The following is a 16,918-nucleotide window of genomic DNA, read 5'->3' as shown; positions in this document are numbered from 1 at the left end:
AGAAATGGAGAATAATAAACCTCCACTTGCAGTCTGGAAGAGGAAGTTTCTAATTTCTTGAAGGGTCATTTTCTCTCTTTATATATCTCTCCACTATATCTATCAACTCCATGTCGGGGCTTTTGTATTCCTTGCGTAAATTATTATCAGGCCTGGTTCTGGGTTGGTAGAGATCTCAATGAAGATGAGTGACAGCTTTTTAGTCATTATAAAGGGATTGCTTATTGTGCGGTTTCTGTGCTAATTATAATAATCTCAGAATTATATAAAACTTGTTTTTAATGCCGCTAAGACCAACGGCCACACAGACTGACAGCCGGTCTTGTCACAATTTATATATTTTAATATCTAATAAACTATTTCTTGGATTTAATCAAGTCTTTTGGAACACACATTATAATCACAAAGTGTCAATCATCCAGTTGTTTTTAGGGAAAAAGGTAAATACTACATTTGTAAATAATACTAGAATTATTCTGTTGGACGTACACTACTGTTTAAAAGTACTTTCTGTTAACCAAGCCTGCATTGAGTTGATCCAAAATACAGAAAAAGAAGCCTGTTCTTTTATTTAAGCCTGTTTGTAATAAATAGTATTGTTATGCATATTATGATAAAAAATATTGTGTATTTTGTATAAGACTTGATTCAATTCGAGCAGTAAATGTGCCGCTGTATTGTTTTGCAGTTGTTTACAGCTAAACTGGCGATGATGGTACATGTCTGAATTTCCAGTCTGTACTGAATTTTTGGCAACTGGTCCAATATCTAAAATCCATTTGAAATTCAATGGTGTGCATTTGAGAACACATTTGTGCTGCTGTGCATCAACAGATCCTCTTTTTGGTGTCTCAGCTCTAGTCAAAGACACATTCAGTTTGATGTTTATCTGTCTACAACCATGCGCTCATTATGACTCAGTTGCTTTATTATGGATGCCCAACCCAATGATAAAAATGTCATCTGATGATCCAATAAAGTACATTAACCTCAGTGACAATCACCTGAGGTGCTTAGACCTCTTGGTCTCATGGAGGCTGTGACCTGCAATGTGTCTGTCCTTTTCAAGACACGCGAGGCCTTGAGTGCTCTCCCGGTTTAATTTAAAATGACAGATCAGTGAGTTGGACACTGTAAAGAACTAAAGGAAAATAAAATCACAGTGGAGATGAAAGCAAGAAAGAAGCTTTAAAGAGTAACATGGTCTTTTGTGCATAAACCGGTTCAGTTAATAATAAAATAATATTATTGGGACTTATAGAGTTGATTGAAGATAAAAAATGCATGCTGGATGATTTTTTATGTTTGCAATATGACAGAAAGACAAGAAGAATGCTTCCTGATAATTTGTTGTGCATCAGTCATACGTAAATCAAAGATAATGTAGGTGCCGTAGTTTTATTAAATGTACTTGGACGTTTCTTACATCAATATCTTGTACAATTATTCATGTAATGACTAAAATGGAAGCGCAGTATAATTCGATATACAACATATATTGGTTAGAAAATATAATCCTGTTCGTTTTTACTTATTTAACAAGAAAAAGAATAATTTCTATACAAAAGGTGTAAGCATCATTTACAATTTTCGTTATCAGAAGCTTGTAATGGATTGGTTGTTTCTCAAAAATGTTGTTTATAGGTTAACAGAACATTAAATCACGGTGTATGCATACATACAGTCTGCATAGCAATCTGTTTAAAGCAAAATGTTAAAAAACATATTTTACAACAAATGACAGAATGTAAAAATGTTGGTCAATGTTTGTATATGCGATGGGTGGGAATACTTGATCTAGTCGCTTTTCCCATCCAAATTTGTGAACAAAACAGGCACAATATGATAAAATGATGCCTTCCATTGTAATGTCAATTTTTGTCTAAACCAGCTCTGCACGTTTTGGTGCTCGCTTGGTTACTGTTTGGCTTGTGCTGTGCAGCCCCACCCATAGTGGAATCCTATAGTTCAAAATCCCGCTTTACATAGCTTTATATTAAACAAATATATTTAAATAGGCTGTGATTGTATCATGTATCATTTCCACTTTTAGTTTGGACAGACAAATCACAAACCCATGTCGCACCTGGTTTAGACACCGCGTAAGGGTTCAGCAGGGAATGGTTGTGACCACTACATAACCTCAGTTCATAACCATGATTATCATCTTCATTTCGGCATATTTAATACTCTCCACAAAGTCAAATTGTGTAAAAAGTGAGTAATGCAAAGCAACAACACAAAACCTACTGTTTATCCTTCTTTTTTAAATATACAGAGATTAAAATAGCCGGCCATATGTTGCCTTATCTTTCTAAGAATTTATCGTTCATTCGGTCATGTTTCTTTATATTGCACTGGAACCTGTGCATGAAAAACAGTACTGAAGGACAGTGAAAAAGTGGTTACAGTCACTGTAGTCAGTGGTTTGTTCTCCTTTTTCCTCATTTCAAAAGTCCATGGAAATAGATCGCGGTCCCGGGTCCACCACGGTGGTGTTGTTGCTACGGGTGCTGCCATGGTTACGGATAGTGATGCTTCCGCAGCCGCTTCCGATGCTGCCTGCAGCCCCTCCCACGCTCCCACCCCTCACATAGATTTCACAGGGGATCTCCTCCATGACACGATCCTCGATCACCTGCTCGGCACAGTCGTGAGTCTGTTTGTATCCATAGCAACTCTTCTTGTAGGTGCCGGTGTTGCTGCTGTTGAAGGTCTTCATGGGCGGCGGCTTGGAGAAATCATTGTGGTAGGAGAGCTCCATTGAGGTGAGTGTGGTGCGGCTCTGCTTCACGCTGCCACTGGAGGGGGCTTGAGCACCGCAGTGGTGCTCGTGGATGCAACGAGACATGGTAGAGGATCGCCGCAACTTATGGTAGCCGTCCAGCTCGTCCGACAGCTCAGCCAGGTCTGATGACAGCTCTTTGTCACGAAGAGAGAAAAGCTCGTAGTTTGGAGGGTCGAAGACCTCTTGGAATCCACCTTTGTTGAAGACGGCGGGTCGACGGGCCACTACTTTCTTACGAGGTTGCTTCATTTGCACAAAGATGGAAATGATGAGCAAGACCAGAACCACGCCTGCGGAGATGCCGATTACGGTGCCGTGTGTCTTAGTGATTTGGTGAAAGAGTCCCTTGGACTTACCCTCTGAGGGAGAGATACAAGACGAATGAGATTTCAAACATTTGAAACCATAACAAAAGTACATAACATCTATAGCAGTGTTTTCCCAAAAGATTAATCTACAGAGCCAAGGCTAGATGTTTTCTCCAAGTTGTGAATTTAAAGCGGCAATCTGGAATAATTTTGGGGTTAAAATAATCAGATATCAATAATTGAGTAAATACATAGACAGATCAGTGTTCAAAACAATTGTCTTATCTTCTTAACGTTCACAATGTTAAGCTTATAAAAATGATTGAATAATTTGCGCTGTCGGGTTGCCCCATGCAAGACGTCTGAGACAATTTGGGGGAGTACCTCTTTGTGTCATTACATCATGTCCGTGAACACAAAGGAGAGGAACCGGCTAGTTTATCATGTGTGTGTGGATGAATTCACTGCTACGGATGACAGGGTGTTTTTCAGTCTTATAACAGTCGCTTGGAATTTAAATGATCATCTAGAAGACCTAAAGTGACAGATTTATTTTCTTTTTTTCATATAGTCAGAACCAAAGCGGCAGATTTTGTATATGTTCAGTTGACATGTTTCAAATATATTACTTGTAGGATGTAAGGTATTTTCCATGTTATTTCGATTCCATGTCTACATAAGGCCCAACACGATCTCAAACGCTACTATTGATTCAATATAAGTGATTTTTTAAAACGTTTTACATTGTATCTGGTAAAGCCACATGTTACTGTCACGTTGATGTTCAGATGTGCTCTGATGCAGCGTGAGCAGTCAGTCATTTAGCACAGAGCTCGGATTCATCCGCGCAGAGCACCAGTGCCAAAGCGCAACCCATGTAAAGGAAATAACTCTGCATATAACTGACATTTTATTTCAAACTAAGATGGCGACAAAGAGGCCAAAGTTAAGGAATGCAGCTTTAACTTGCTAAGAGAGTAAATGTGGGCACTTTACAGTAACACAAAGACAATTATTAGATTACAAATCTTTTTTTTGCTGTGTCTTCACTACCTGCAGCAACAACAAACTTTCATTTAATTTGAATCAGTCTAAGAATTTACTCGCTGAATCTGTCAAAGCAGTTACTGAATTTATTTAACTCATATAATGACAACAGTTAAAGATAATGCATGATTTGTTGTAATACATGTAATTTTAATAAAATAATTAACATTAAAATAACATACACAAAAAGGATCCTTTATGATTTAGTTTTTGGGTATAACCTTTACTGACCTCTAAAACCTTGAAGTGAAAAATGAAAAGACCTTTCAACAAAATCAAACCTCAGGAGTGACATAAAGTCATCCAACAGCAATGTGAAAGTTATTATTATTGTTGAACCTTTCCTAAAGGCACTCTTGTGGAACCTGGTTCTTCTATGGCGCCGAAGAACCTTTTGAAGCACCTTTTCTGTGTACATGTGCAAATATTATGGTTGTATTTCTTAGTGAATAAGAATTAGTTTTCCTTGCAGTATTTTGAGATTTAAAAAAATACAAAGCATATTTTCTGTTATTTTGACCTGTTTCTCCAGTTTTCATTTTCTGCAAATAAAGGCAAATAGAAACAATATTATTTTCTAATTCGGGAGAAATGTTAGTAGTTCACAGAATGAAACAAGAGTGACCAGTTTACCCAAACACATGCCTATAAATAGTGAAACTGAACTGGAATAAACAGGAAAACTGAAAATAATTTTGAAATGGTCTCTTCATTTTATCTGCAGCTGTAAATGATGGTTCTTCTAGGTAACTGAAGAAAAAGGAACTAAGGTTATTCTAAATTACCCTTGCAGTGATTCTCATCCCAGGGGTACACACAGTTCTGAACTCCGTTGCACACCAGTGAGTTATTGATGCACATGTTGCTGTGACAGAAGAAGGTGTTGCTGGAGCACGGAGCTGAAACACACAACACAGAGAGTAAAATCCTGCAAACAAGGAAACTAGCACCCAGATCTTGAATTTCATAGCATGGCATCAGCAACTGTCTGCAGATAGGCGCGTGTCACGCCTGTGCCACAGGCTGTGTAGTTGGTGTGGAGCTTAACACTATAAATCAAGTCTAACAGCCATCACAAGGCCCATCTGGTCAGGTTGCCATGAAGCCCTCGACCAAATGAACGCTTAACATGCTAGTCACATGAAGGCTACCGAAGAATGGAAAGCAAGGAAGATAAGCTAGTAATTGAAGCTGAGTGCTGATCTCTGGGGATGAATCCTTCAGGCTGTTTCTGCAAACCCTGACACTCATCTACTCTCTTCTCCCTCTTCTTGCTGTTTGGGTTGTAGGAAAAACTTTTGATTTCACTGATTTAAGTGTGCTGCAAGGACATAGAGGAAAAACGGATTGGCTTGTGACAGTGATGTGACCAAAAGATAAGAATAGTTTAACATTCGCTGCATCACCCTCTGTCATGAGCATTCACTGCCCAATGAAAACGTGAGAGAAGACTTTGCTAAACTGCAGTTTAATATCAAAGTGATCTGACAACCCATAAACAAACACACACAGATTTACGCATCCATGTATTTTTCTCAATCCAATGACTATTAAATGCTGTTCTTACATTTCTAGTGTTAAAGTCTGTGTGTGGGCACATACAATTGTCTTCCAGTGTGGGACAAAATGCTGTTGACAGAATCTTGAAGACGTTGTAACTTAATTTCCTGACTTTTCCTTTCAACAATGGGCAGCGCGACCTTGATGACTGCCAAAGTCACATTGCATTTACTGAGAGATTATCACTTATTCCGTGTACGGAATGGTCTGATATGCCAAGTGCATTTGTTTCCTTGCTAGTTTATAAAGATTAATGTACAAACACATACATGTATCATACCACATATATGTGTATATTATGTACGGCAAACTGATAATAGGGGGTAAAATAGGATATGAACTGTATATATATGATTTATACACCGTGTTTACTGTATATGTACACTCACCTAAAGGATTATTAGGAACACCTGTTCAATTTCTCATTAATGAAATCATCTAATCAACCAATCACATGGCAGTTGCTTCAATGCATTGAGGGGTGTGGTCCTGGTCAAGACAATCTCATGAACTCCAAAGTGAATGTCAGAATGGGAAAGAAAGGTGATTTAAGCAATTTTGAGCGTGGCTTGGTTGTTGGTGCCAGACTGAGTCACAATCTGCTCAGTTACAACTATTTCTAGGGTTTACAAAAAATGGTGTGAAAAGGGAAAAACCTAAAATGGTCACCAGATCTCAACCCAATAGAGCATCTTTGGGATGTGGTGGAACGCGAGCTTTGTGCCCTGGATGTGCATCCCACAAATGTCCATCAACTGCAAGATGCTATCCTATCAATATGGGCCAACATTTCTAAAGAATGCTTTCAGCATCTTGTTGAATCAATGCCACGTATAATTAAGGCAGTTCTGAAGGCGAAAGGGGGTCAAACACCGTATTAGTATGGTGTTCCTAATAATCCTTTAGGTGAGTGTATATACTGTATACACGTACACACGTTTAAAAACTGGCCCCTAATACTTACTTTCCTAATTAACATTATTTCTCAATTTTTTTTAACAAAATAGGAAAAAAATTACAATTTAGAAGCAGTAGTCTAAACTAGTTAGCATCTAATTCACAAACCATTTTTCTGTGAAAATATCCCACTGTCAGACATGTATTCAGCAAAAAAGAAGAAAGCTGTACTGAGAAAAGACTGCAGTACAGGTTTGTAGGTCTGTATAGTATAAGAGTAAACCAAGACAAACATGATATTACAATTTCAAGAGTCACACAGCATAAACTAGTAGTTACTTAATGACATAATGTTTATGAAAATAGGTTCTCACACAGTCTTTATAGTAAATAGAGAGGAAAATAATAATATGTATAATAATAGAACAAATAAAGACAAAAGGGATGTAAACTCTGCTTTTTACAGCAGTATCAAAATTTAGGAAAATAATTTGAAATGACTTGATTAATTCCAAGAAAAGTTATCAAACGTTACATTAGTAGTCTTCACTGCATGGAACTGATATAATGGGCTTGTTAAGCCTGACTTCACACTCCACCATAAGGTCATTTACTGTCTATGGGTCCAAACGCGCAATAAGATGCTTTAGATGTGACTCGTTATTCTCTCTCTCTCTCTCTCTCTCTCTCTCTCTCTCTCTCTCTCTCTCTCGATGCCCTCACGTTTGTGTATAAAATATGTGCAACCATCTCTCTACATTGTGATACTTGTATGGGGATTATTTTTCTCATTCAGTTATCATTCTCGTCTCTCTCTCTCTCTCTCTCTCTCTCTCTCTCTCTCAGGCTGCCCTCACTTTGTGTAGGCCCTACTCCACTGCCACCTTTGGTCACCACGGAGTCAGTCAAGAGAGAGTGAGTACACTGGTCCATGGCACTTAGTTCTCAGCTTTGTAGGGGTTTTTGGGAATGGAAAAGTAGATATGCATATCTACAGGGACCGCAAGGATGATGTACTGGTTGGTTGTGTCCGACCGATTGTGGTGGGCTGGTCTGAGCAAAAATGCTAGGGCCCTTTTTTTATCCCAGACCAGCCCTGGATGTGCATGATGACAAGATACAGATTTTTGGGCAGGGTGCTCATAATTCAGGAAGTAGTCAAATTATGTCACATTAACCTGGCGCCTTTGAAAGTAAATGATGCTTGTTTTGCCACTTGTTTGTCCATGTGCAAAATAAAACTTAGAATGTATAGGACAGTAGTCAACCACCTTTAGCCAAGCAGTTTCAGCCCTCGTCTACGTGCAGCCAACCTGGACCAAAAGTAATTCCCATGGTGATCTTTTCAACATGCTTAATTTAACCAATCCAAACACAACCAGACTGTGTCAACCTGTTTACGGTGCTACATGACAATATAATGAGAAATCATTTGCCATTTCTGTGAGCCAGATTAGTATTCACATGGAGTTGACATTGAATGCTGTAATTAATTCCTCTGATTATTCTGCCATTTATTAAAACTATTACAGACACGAGCAGGAATGCCTGTTTTCTTCATGGTAATTTTCATCAATTTGCATACAACCTTTGAACCTTCCTGAAAAGCAAAACGGGAAAGAAAATATCCATATCCAAATGTCTAATATGCTTAGTAACATATTCTAATTTATTTTTTTGTCTCATTTCTGCAGCACCAGATAAATTCCAATTTTCTGACATGACTGATCCATTAGTATGGAAAATGTGCAACGCTATAACCAGAATAATTTGTGAGTTATTTGATTTCCTATTGCAAAGGTTGGGGGAGTAATTGGCTTTTTGATGTCATTGCTTTCTTTAAGATTTCTTTAATTAACTTCAGACTTTTTTTCACAGGTTGTTTGACTCAGTCACGGATTATACTGTACTTCTTTCTGTTATTCAACCCCTTATTCGATATTTCAAGCAACGTTTGTGATAAATTTACAAAAAAAGCTGAAAAGATTTCTCTATTACACACAAAAAGCATACTGGATTAAAAGGTGAAGGAATACATGTGTGCTTTTATTCCGGTAAACGTTACAGTTGAATGAGATTAAATATATTGAAATGTCATTATAAAGTCATATTATCTCAATAATATCTGGTACTTCATAATCTGGGAAATTCTCTAGCACATTTTCTCTTAATGCTTCTTTCACACTGTGGTGAGCTACGTTTTGCTATCCTGGAAAGCCGGAGTCTGCCTGCAGCACATTACAAAATGAAATATAAATGATGTTTCTACCCAGCCTGCTGGCTTTCGCTTTTTTGCTAGCTGACGTGGCACAGCCTCCTCCAAAGGTCACATCTATACATATAACTTTCTTGCACCATAAAAAAGCCCCTGATGGAGAACTCACTGCTTCTTAATAAAAATTTGTTTTTTCACTTGTTTTGTTATTTGCATATTTAAGGGCTGCACGATCATGGGTAAAATTATATCACGATTATTTTGCTCAAAATTGTAATCGCACTTAATAAACGCAATTATTTTATCAGTTCAGAACTTTGATGTTTAATTTCACTTCAGCATGTTTATAAGGCCTATATAACAACCAATGAATATGTTCTGTAATCTGCTGCCATTGAACTTCTTCAAACACCGTATTTCAGAGTACGCAATCAATCATCTAAACCCTCCACCACGAAGATTTACATTTTGTGACCTTCGGTATGAAACCTTGCTACATAATTTCTTGTTTTTTTATAAATCATTACTGTTGTTCACCCTTAATATTTGTCTGTGGGTTTTGCAAAAAAGTACTAAAGAAAATAATGTTTTTATGAAACAGCCTTTATTGTAAATAGTTTGTGGGTCATTCTCTTTTTAAAATTTGTCTGCCCTCAAAATCTTCAGTTAAAATCTGAAAATGCACTGCCGTCCTGTAATGATTATCCATATTAAATGAGGTATGTTAGACGGCTTGGGCGGAGCATCCGTTTACTCCTCCCCTTCAACTGTCAGTCAGCTGCAAGTTCCATTTCAAAATGCAACGGCTGTTTTCTACATCAAATCCAATCGCAGAGAAAGACGAAAGCCACTGCCATTATTTTTCTCATTAAAAATTCCATTTCATTTGGATATGTGTCAAAATACTGAAGTAAAATCCAACTTCTGGTTCACAGAGACTTTAAAATAGTACAAATGCAGTGAAAAAGTTTTGTGCTCTTTATTTCCCATGAAGGGGCAGTTTAAAAGATCCAAGCTTTGCAATGATTTTCTGACCTTATCTGGAATTTTGTGCTTGCTTTTAAAACATTATTATCACAACGGTTATGCTCAGTTATTTGTTGGAAGCATACATTTTCAAAAAATTTTCACCTTCATCTGGTCATAACTTTACTGTTAAAATGTCTATACTCACGATCCACAAATGATGTGAAGAGCATTCGGAAACGGCTGAGTTTGCTGCTCTCATCAGCCCACATGCGGACGACACCCACGCCGGTATCCAGCATCACATCATTGGCCACAGTGCTGCAGAACTTGGCTTTCAGATTCTCTATGGCGCTGCTGCCGTCGTACACAGCCACAAAGTTTTTCTTGCACTCATTGGAGTGCTCCATCTGGTACTCCAGGAAGCGAAGGTATATCTGCAGGATAAGCCAAGCTTTAAACAAATGCATCAGCTTGATTCTCAAAATGCTGACCCAAACACTACAAGGATTAATTTAGAGTATAACAAAAATACTGCTGCATATTGGTCTGACAACTCGGGCCAGTGCCAAGATAGTCACATTTTTGCCTTTACAAATTTGCTGGACAAAATTATTCTTAATTGGGAAATAAAACTGTATTTGGTATAATTGTTGTGAACTGTCTACGACATATGATATGCTATGACGGGCTCCAGCACTCCCTATGACCCTACATATGAAAAACATAAAGATAATATATGGATATATACAGTAGTGGCCAAAAGTGATGTCCAATTTACAAAATAGACCACTTTGCTCTTTGCTCGAGTATATAATTTTTTTGTGATGCATGGTTGTGCATAGAGTGTAAAGGAGAACGACTACTAAATATTACTATGCAAGAGACTCAACAAATATTAATAGGCTAACTGATAAACAGTAGTCATGCTGTTTATCAGTTAATATGCTCTAATTTGACTTTTTGCTAAATCATTTTGTCCAAAAAATACCTTGGAAGTTTGGTAATCTGTCCATCTTGTACCCTGCCTGCACCTTTGATGATGATTGAATCTAACCTGAGAGGATATTAAAGGCAAACCCCACACATGTTTTTTTATCTTTAACAGTGGTAGTATTTACTTGTTTTTATTGCATGTGTGAGTGACAGAGTTGCTGGGTCACCGTCCCACAGGTTAAATTCAGTGGTATTTGTATACAATTAAATTCCCAAATAAAAAAGTCAAGAGATTTCTTGTCAACAAAAGAGCCACTCCTCACAGCTTTAATAACATATCTTTATGCTCCGTAAACACATCCTCTGCTCTTTGAAAAGTTCTTTAGGGATATTTTTTAGCCCGCCAAGTGTTCTGGCAGGTGAGCGCGTAATCCCTTGGCCATCTTAATGCCGCTTTCCTTCCTCAGTCTTATTCCTAGAACTGCTGATTCTGCTCTATTGCCATTTCTGCATCATTGGCCTAATACTTGCTGCTGCTGCATTGCTAATTCGAGCTCTCCTTGAAAAGTTTCCTCAGCACAAAGAGGGTCGACGTCCGGTGGCCTCCTGTGGTCACGTCAGGCCCTGGTTTTAAGATGCTCATATATCTGCTCATGGCAGAAGAGCAGGCTCATCTCATTTGATGAACTGTGGGAGTTAAAAAGGTGATAAGAAAGTCACCTTGGACTTAGGAGGTGCACGTATGGTCCAGATGCAGTCCAGTGCATCTCCATTTTTTATCTTATCCTCCTCTTCCACCTGACTGGAGCGGATGGTCCCGTCTGTGCCACTGATCTCAAACTGGCAATCTGCCAGACGAAAAGGTTAGAAGCAAGAAAATATAGAGGAGAGGGAATTTAGAAAAAGAAAAGAAAGACCACAACCAAAATAAAGGCTGGGAGAGCATCGAGTGCAAACTGGAGGAAAATGAGAGTTGGTGAGATGATGAAAAATGGAGAAATGGAAAGTCTGACAAGAGACAGAGGCAGATAGGTAGCATGAGGCCAACAGAATGTCAGTAAAAGATAGCCTGCAGTCTGCCGCAGAGAATAGAATGCACATCAGATGGAATTGAAGTGGAAGGTGAAATATTGAGGGCCTTACCTGGAATTGGATTTAGCAATCCACCGACGTGCAAATGAAAATCTGGGTCTGAAATGATAAGACAGATATCGCTTTACCCAGACAGCACACGGTGGGAATCCCATGCTTCAGAAGAGTAATAATATACAGTTTAGAAGAGCCGTGGGCACTGTGGCGCTAAGATCGGCCTTTTGATCTAACAAGCAGCATTTAGTGTTTGACTTATTTGACCATGTAAACACAGAGAAAACAATTTCTTAATACTACTGCAAGTCAAGTATAAATGATACAATTTTATATACTTATATTCTATTTGCGAAGGTTACCTGCTATAAAAGTGTATTTAGCGTGGAAACCTAATCCTTCAAGCTCCTCGTCGCTGGTGAATTTAATCCACATAAAGCGGCCTGTGGAGGTGACCACACCTGGACTCTTTGGCCCACAGAAGCGATCGATCAGAGGGGAGAACCCGAAGGGACCATCCCTTATCTCTATGTGGTCAAAGCGGCACTCGAAGGAAGGCTCGATATAGTACGTTTTGTCAAAGGCAAGCTGAATTCTCTGGCGAGGGAGAGCTGCAGGAGAAAGGCAATGGAGAATATTTTTCTTTATTTGATGTCATCTATAGGAAATTCAGCACTGTTCAACCTATTCTCGAAACTAAAATGAGTTACACAACAAAACAACCTTCGTCCTACATACAACACAAAATATCAAGATGAACAACACAGATGTCGGATCCACATTATGAACAGACATAAGGACAATTATATGCAATTTATTCGTTTAATACATCTCTTTTGTAGTACTTAATAGACCATTATATTACACATATTTTGATTTATGACAAGACAAATGCGGAGACAGGCATTTAATAATCCAAAATCTGTGATGTGCAATAAATGCGGAAACATGCAGCTCTTTCGTCTAGCTAAACTATATGCAGATTCAGGTCACCCTGCTTGAGGCACTGCAACCTTAATCATATCAGTCTGTGAAACAAATATGTGATGTCACTCTTGATATACGTTTGCTCTATGAAATCGTATGCTGTATTTCCTGCAGCTTGCATTAAAACCACAGACTCTGCACATTCTACAATCATTTGTCAAGAAAAAAATTATTTTGTTCTTAATATAAAGGCACATAAAGGTGCATAGTTTATTATTGCTGTCAAGTTATTGGATTAAATATGTAACAATGGAAAAGTATGAAACATGAAACATTTTCCTTCACTTCCAATCCAGTCCCGAACACGCACAAAATAAAACAAATGAATACTAAAACATGCTACTTGCACTAATTTAAAAATTGCATTAGATTTGTATTAAAGATGGTTTTAAAAATAACATGCATTTGTTAGATAGTGTATGAATACTATCCCAATATGTTTTGACCACAGGTGGCGCTCTTGTACTGCTTGAGGTGTTGTTATGAACAAAAAAATGTATTTACACTAAATAGTGTTGTAGTTTTATAGTGTATACTGAGATGCATTAGCAGATGATGATTGTAAAATACATGAGGTGTTACTGTTGCATAATTAAAAATAAATAAAAAGCATAGTAGAAGAGAGGAGGATAGAAGAGACTTCAGTACCTAGAAGCTAAATGTGACACTCTTATGTTAGTCAGAATTGTTTACTTGAGGCAGACATCAGTCATGCTGTTATAAATTGTTCCTGACACAGTGACAGCTAACAGCTGACAAATAAATATAATGTCCATTTACAAATTAGACTTCTTTATAATTTAAGGTAAATTACCTTCCAGGATATATACACACTCCTTGTTGGGTGGATATGAGTCGGGGTAGTTTGGAGATGTAAATAGGCCTCCATTGATATTCCGCTTCCACTGGCCGCACTGCTCAGCCTTAGAGGGTGATTCACCCTCATTCTGTGTCTCTGTGGATGGGCATGTGAATAAAGTAGACAGAAATTATACAGAGGAAATATGTCATTTAAATGAATTAAACTACAATGCTTGTGAAGCAAACTACACTATAGCTTAGATTTGCTATCAGTGATATGTGTGGGAATCATGTAGTTTTTACAGTTGCTTGTCTCATGCCAATTACAATACAGTATTTTTTTTATTTTATTAAGGTTTTATAGATATTCATCTTAAATCTGTACACTGAAAGGAGGCATATATTTTGCGTGTTTTATCTTTATTGTCCAATAACCCACAAACTTCTGAGAAACTGAAAGCAAGAGTTACTGGCTACATATATCCAAGTATAGAAGGGAAACCTCTGCAAGCTCTGTGTTGATGCGTACGTAATATCACAGAACTGTCACAGTTCTGAATTTAGTATGAAAATGTGAGTCATACCTTTGATTTTCTGGGCCAGGGCAAATCCCTCTTCTATTACAATGAGAAGAACCCAAGCTGGAAAAACATGTAAGCAAGTGATATGTCAGAATATAAAGTGACAAAAATAAAATTTCATCCACATATGTCACCAGACATCAGAGATGCATGTGTTCAGATTGCTGTTGGGGCTGAAAGGTCAGGCTAAACTCTGGTGTGTTTGTAATAGCCTTAGAAACTCTTAGACAGCAATAAAATAAATCTAATCTAGGCTTGTCTTTCGGTCTTAAAATGACTGCACTGATTCACTGCGTAAAGGGAAAGGCCAGAGGCGGCGTGGGCATAGAAACACAAGGATATTGATCACCTCAACTCATCCATCCCTGCACCAGCTCAGAATTAAAAAAAATAGACGGTTCAATAGTTTTAAGAGCTCTGTCATGTCATAACATGTCTTTCACTTGACATAAGGCCATATGTCAAAGACTAAATTAGTGACAAGCTGACTTAATAGGCTGACAAAATAGCAGTCACAGCCGCAATGTTGATTTATTTGAGCGAAAATAAAACGAAATAAATTAATCTGATAAGGCTATATATACTATACACTAGAACAACATAATAAATGGTTAAAATTGTAAGTATTATAAATGGCCGGAAACTATTCTTCCGCCATGTAACATAGTTCATTAGCCTAACTAGGCAGCTCACGGTTGCCAAGCAACACAGCGCACCGCATTAATAGTGTGCGATTTCTCTGCATTTTGGTTCTCGACACGGTTCTCAGAATATGCTATGTGGGACGTTTTAAGAGGCGACTGAACTCGTATTCAAAATGTAGGAAAATCCCGTCACATCATACATTTGGTAAATTCAATTCTAATTTCAATTAATTTGTAACTGTTACCAGTCCTTCAGTATGATATTCAGGTGAAGAAAGTTTCATTATTTCAGAAACTACAGTGTATACGCCTCAGACTATTCATTCTTTAAGGACAGACTTTTTGTAGGCCTACCAAATAATCGCTTCCTGTTTACTATGACATTATAAAAATAGCTGATATGGGTAAAATAATATTAAAAAATGTATATCAATAAAGGTAAATATAGTCCTAATTTAATACTCCCCTGAATGCAAACATACAAAAAAGGTGTTTTGTGTAAATAAGCTTTAAAATGCAAACAAAGATTGTTAAAAGCTTGCACGGCTGATATAGGGTCTAGTCTTCTGTATGGTTTCAATTGAACAGACATCTGGGATGTGTCCCATGGGATGGACCGCTGACATATATTACATTAGTCTATAAATACAGCAAATCAGATCTGAGGAAAGTACTGTAAATTGACTAAATAGATCTATTGGCTTATCTTGATTGAGTAGGCGAACTATATAATGGATTGGAACTAATCGTGGCTCTTAATATATCCAATTATTTAAACTATGCTTCCGTCACATGGTAAACAATGAGATTTCATTTAATTTGACTGCAATGTAGACTTTGACAGCCTTTTGTAATGCATTGGCTTAATCGACAAAGAAAAGCCTTAATGCTAAATCTCATAGACAATACAATGGAAGTGCAGGATCATTTATATGTGTTAAAATGAGTATGAATTATTATAAATCATTACGAGTAATAGTACATAACAGACCAATTAAAGGTTATTTTATGAGGTTTCTAATTTTGTAAATATGGCACTTATTTACATATCTAGCCTGAATATAATACTTATTTTGGAGATTGATCAGAAACATGTGATCACAACACACTTTAGTGTTGATAACAACTGGTCATATAAATATATGATATAAATATCACGAACATTTAATCTACATTCCATAGTTATGTCTGTGACCAGTTGGCAATCTCAAATTGTTACTGCTATAGTTATCATTTTGAAATGTACTTGAATAATTGTTCATTGTGAAGCACTGCCACATTCCTTTCTCTTTACAGTTGCCTGACTCATTCTTCATTTAACACCGATTTAAACCTCACGCCTATGACATGTTTCCGTCAGAAGAGAGAGCCACGAGCAACGCGTGCTCCAGATGTGGAGCTGTCACTTCAGCACTCGCATCACGCTGCTCCTGCAAATGCCACGCGCTCACGCGGCGAAATTGCATGAGACGCTGCCGGAATCTAACGCGAGTCGCTTTTGTGTGAGCGCGTTCCGTATGGCCAGTTTACTGGCAAGCCTAAAACGAATCAAGTAAATGAATAGAAAGATAACGGTTACATATACAGAAAGACAAATGGACGATAAATTCCTCTGACAAACGTCGTATAATAAACAAAAACACACCTGTAGGTGGCGACGCAATTTCTGTAAAATTACAACTTGTTAGACATTAAAAACACGGCAAGGCTGCCACGAGAAAAGCTTCAAAATACAAAACTGTGTTCTTTCGATGCGTTATTGTAGCAACAACAGTTCTAGACAAAGACCGTATTGTAAAATACTAAAAGAAACACAGTTTTCTTTCTCACCTCTGTGCATTTCCTCTCGCTGTTATGACCAGTTCTTCCGTCTTCGTGAGCTCTGTAGGAGCGTGCTTTATCTCTCCATCATACCATCCAATATATCGAGATTTAAAAATCCCAACTTTTCGTCGATCTCTTTAATCCCATCCCTCAAGCAAAGAAAACACTATATTCCGGTGAACGCGCTCCTCAAGACGGCGTGAGATGCTGTCAATTTATGTAAGAGTGCCAGATTTTAATCCTGTTGAGAAATATGCTTTGTATATCCACATGCAATG

General features: G+C 37.7%; 1 protein-coding gene across 1 annotated transcript; it reads right to left on the bottom strand.

The window, feature by feature from the left end:
* Positions 1–1,380: 1,380 nt before the first annotated feature.
* On the bottom strand, positions 1,381–16,656 carry neto2a (neuropilin (NRP) and tolloid (TLL)-like 2a; the record flags this gene model as incomplete). Its single annotated transcript, XM_079464239.1, has 9 exons — positions 1,381–3,147; positions 4,929–5,042; positions 9,990–10,218; positions 11,438–11,565; positions 11,861–11,908; positions 12,166–12,414; positions 13,605–13,745; positions 14,176–14,232; positions 16,647–16,656. The coding sequence occupies 9 exons, from the start codon at positions 16,654–16,656 to the stop codon at positions 2,450–2,452; spliced, it is 1,674 nt and encodes a 557-aa protein (XP_079320365.1). The 3' UTR covers positions 1,381–2,449.
* Between the last annotated feature and the right edge of the window lie 262 nt (positions 16,657–16,918).

Source organism: Barbatula barbatula (assembly GCF_947034865.1).
Source record: "Barbatula barbatula genome assembly, chromosome: 1".
Lineage (NCBI taxonomy): Eukaryota > Metazoa > Chordata > Actinopteri > Cypriniformes > Nemacheilidae > Barbatula > Barbatula barbatula.
This window is presented reverse-complemented; position numbering and strand designations above follow the sequence as displayed.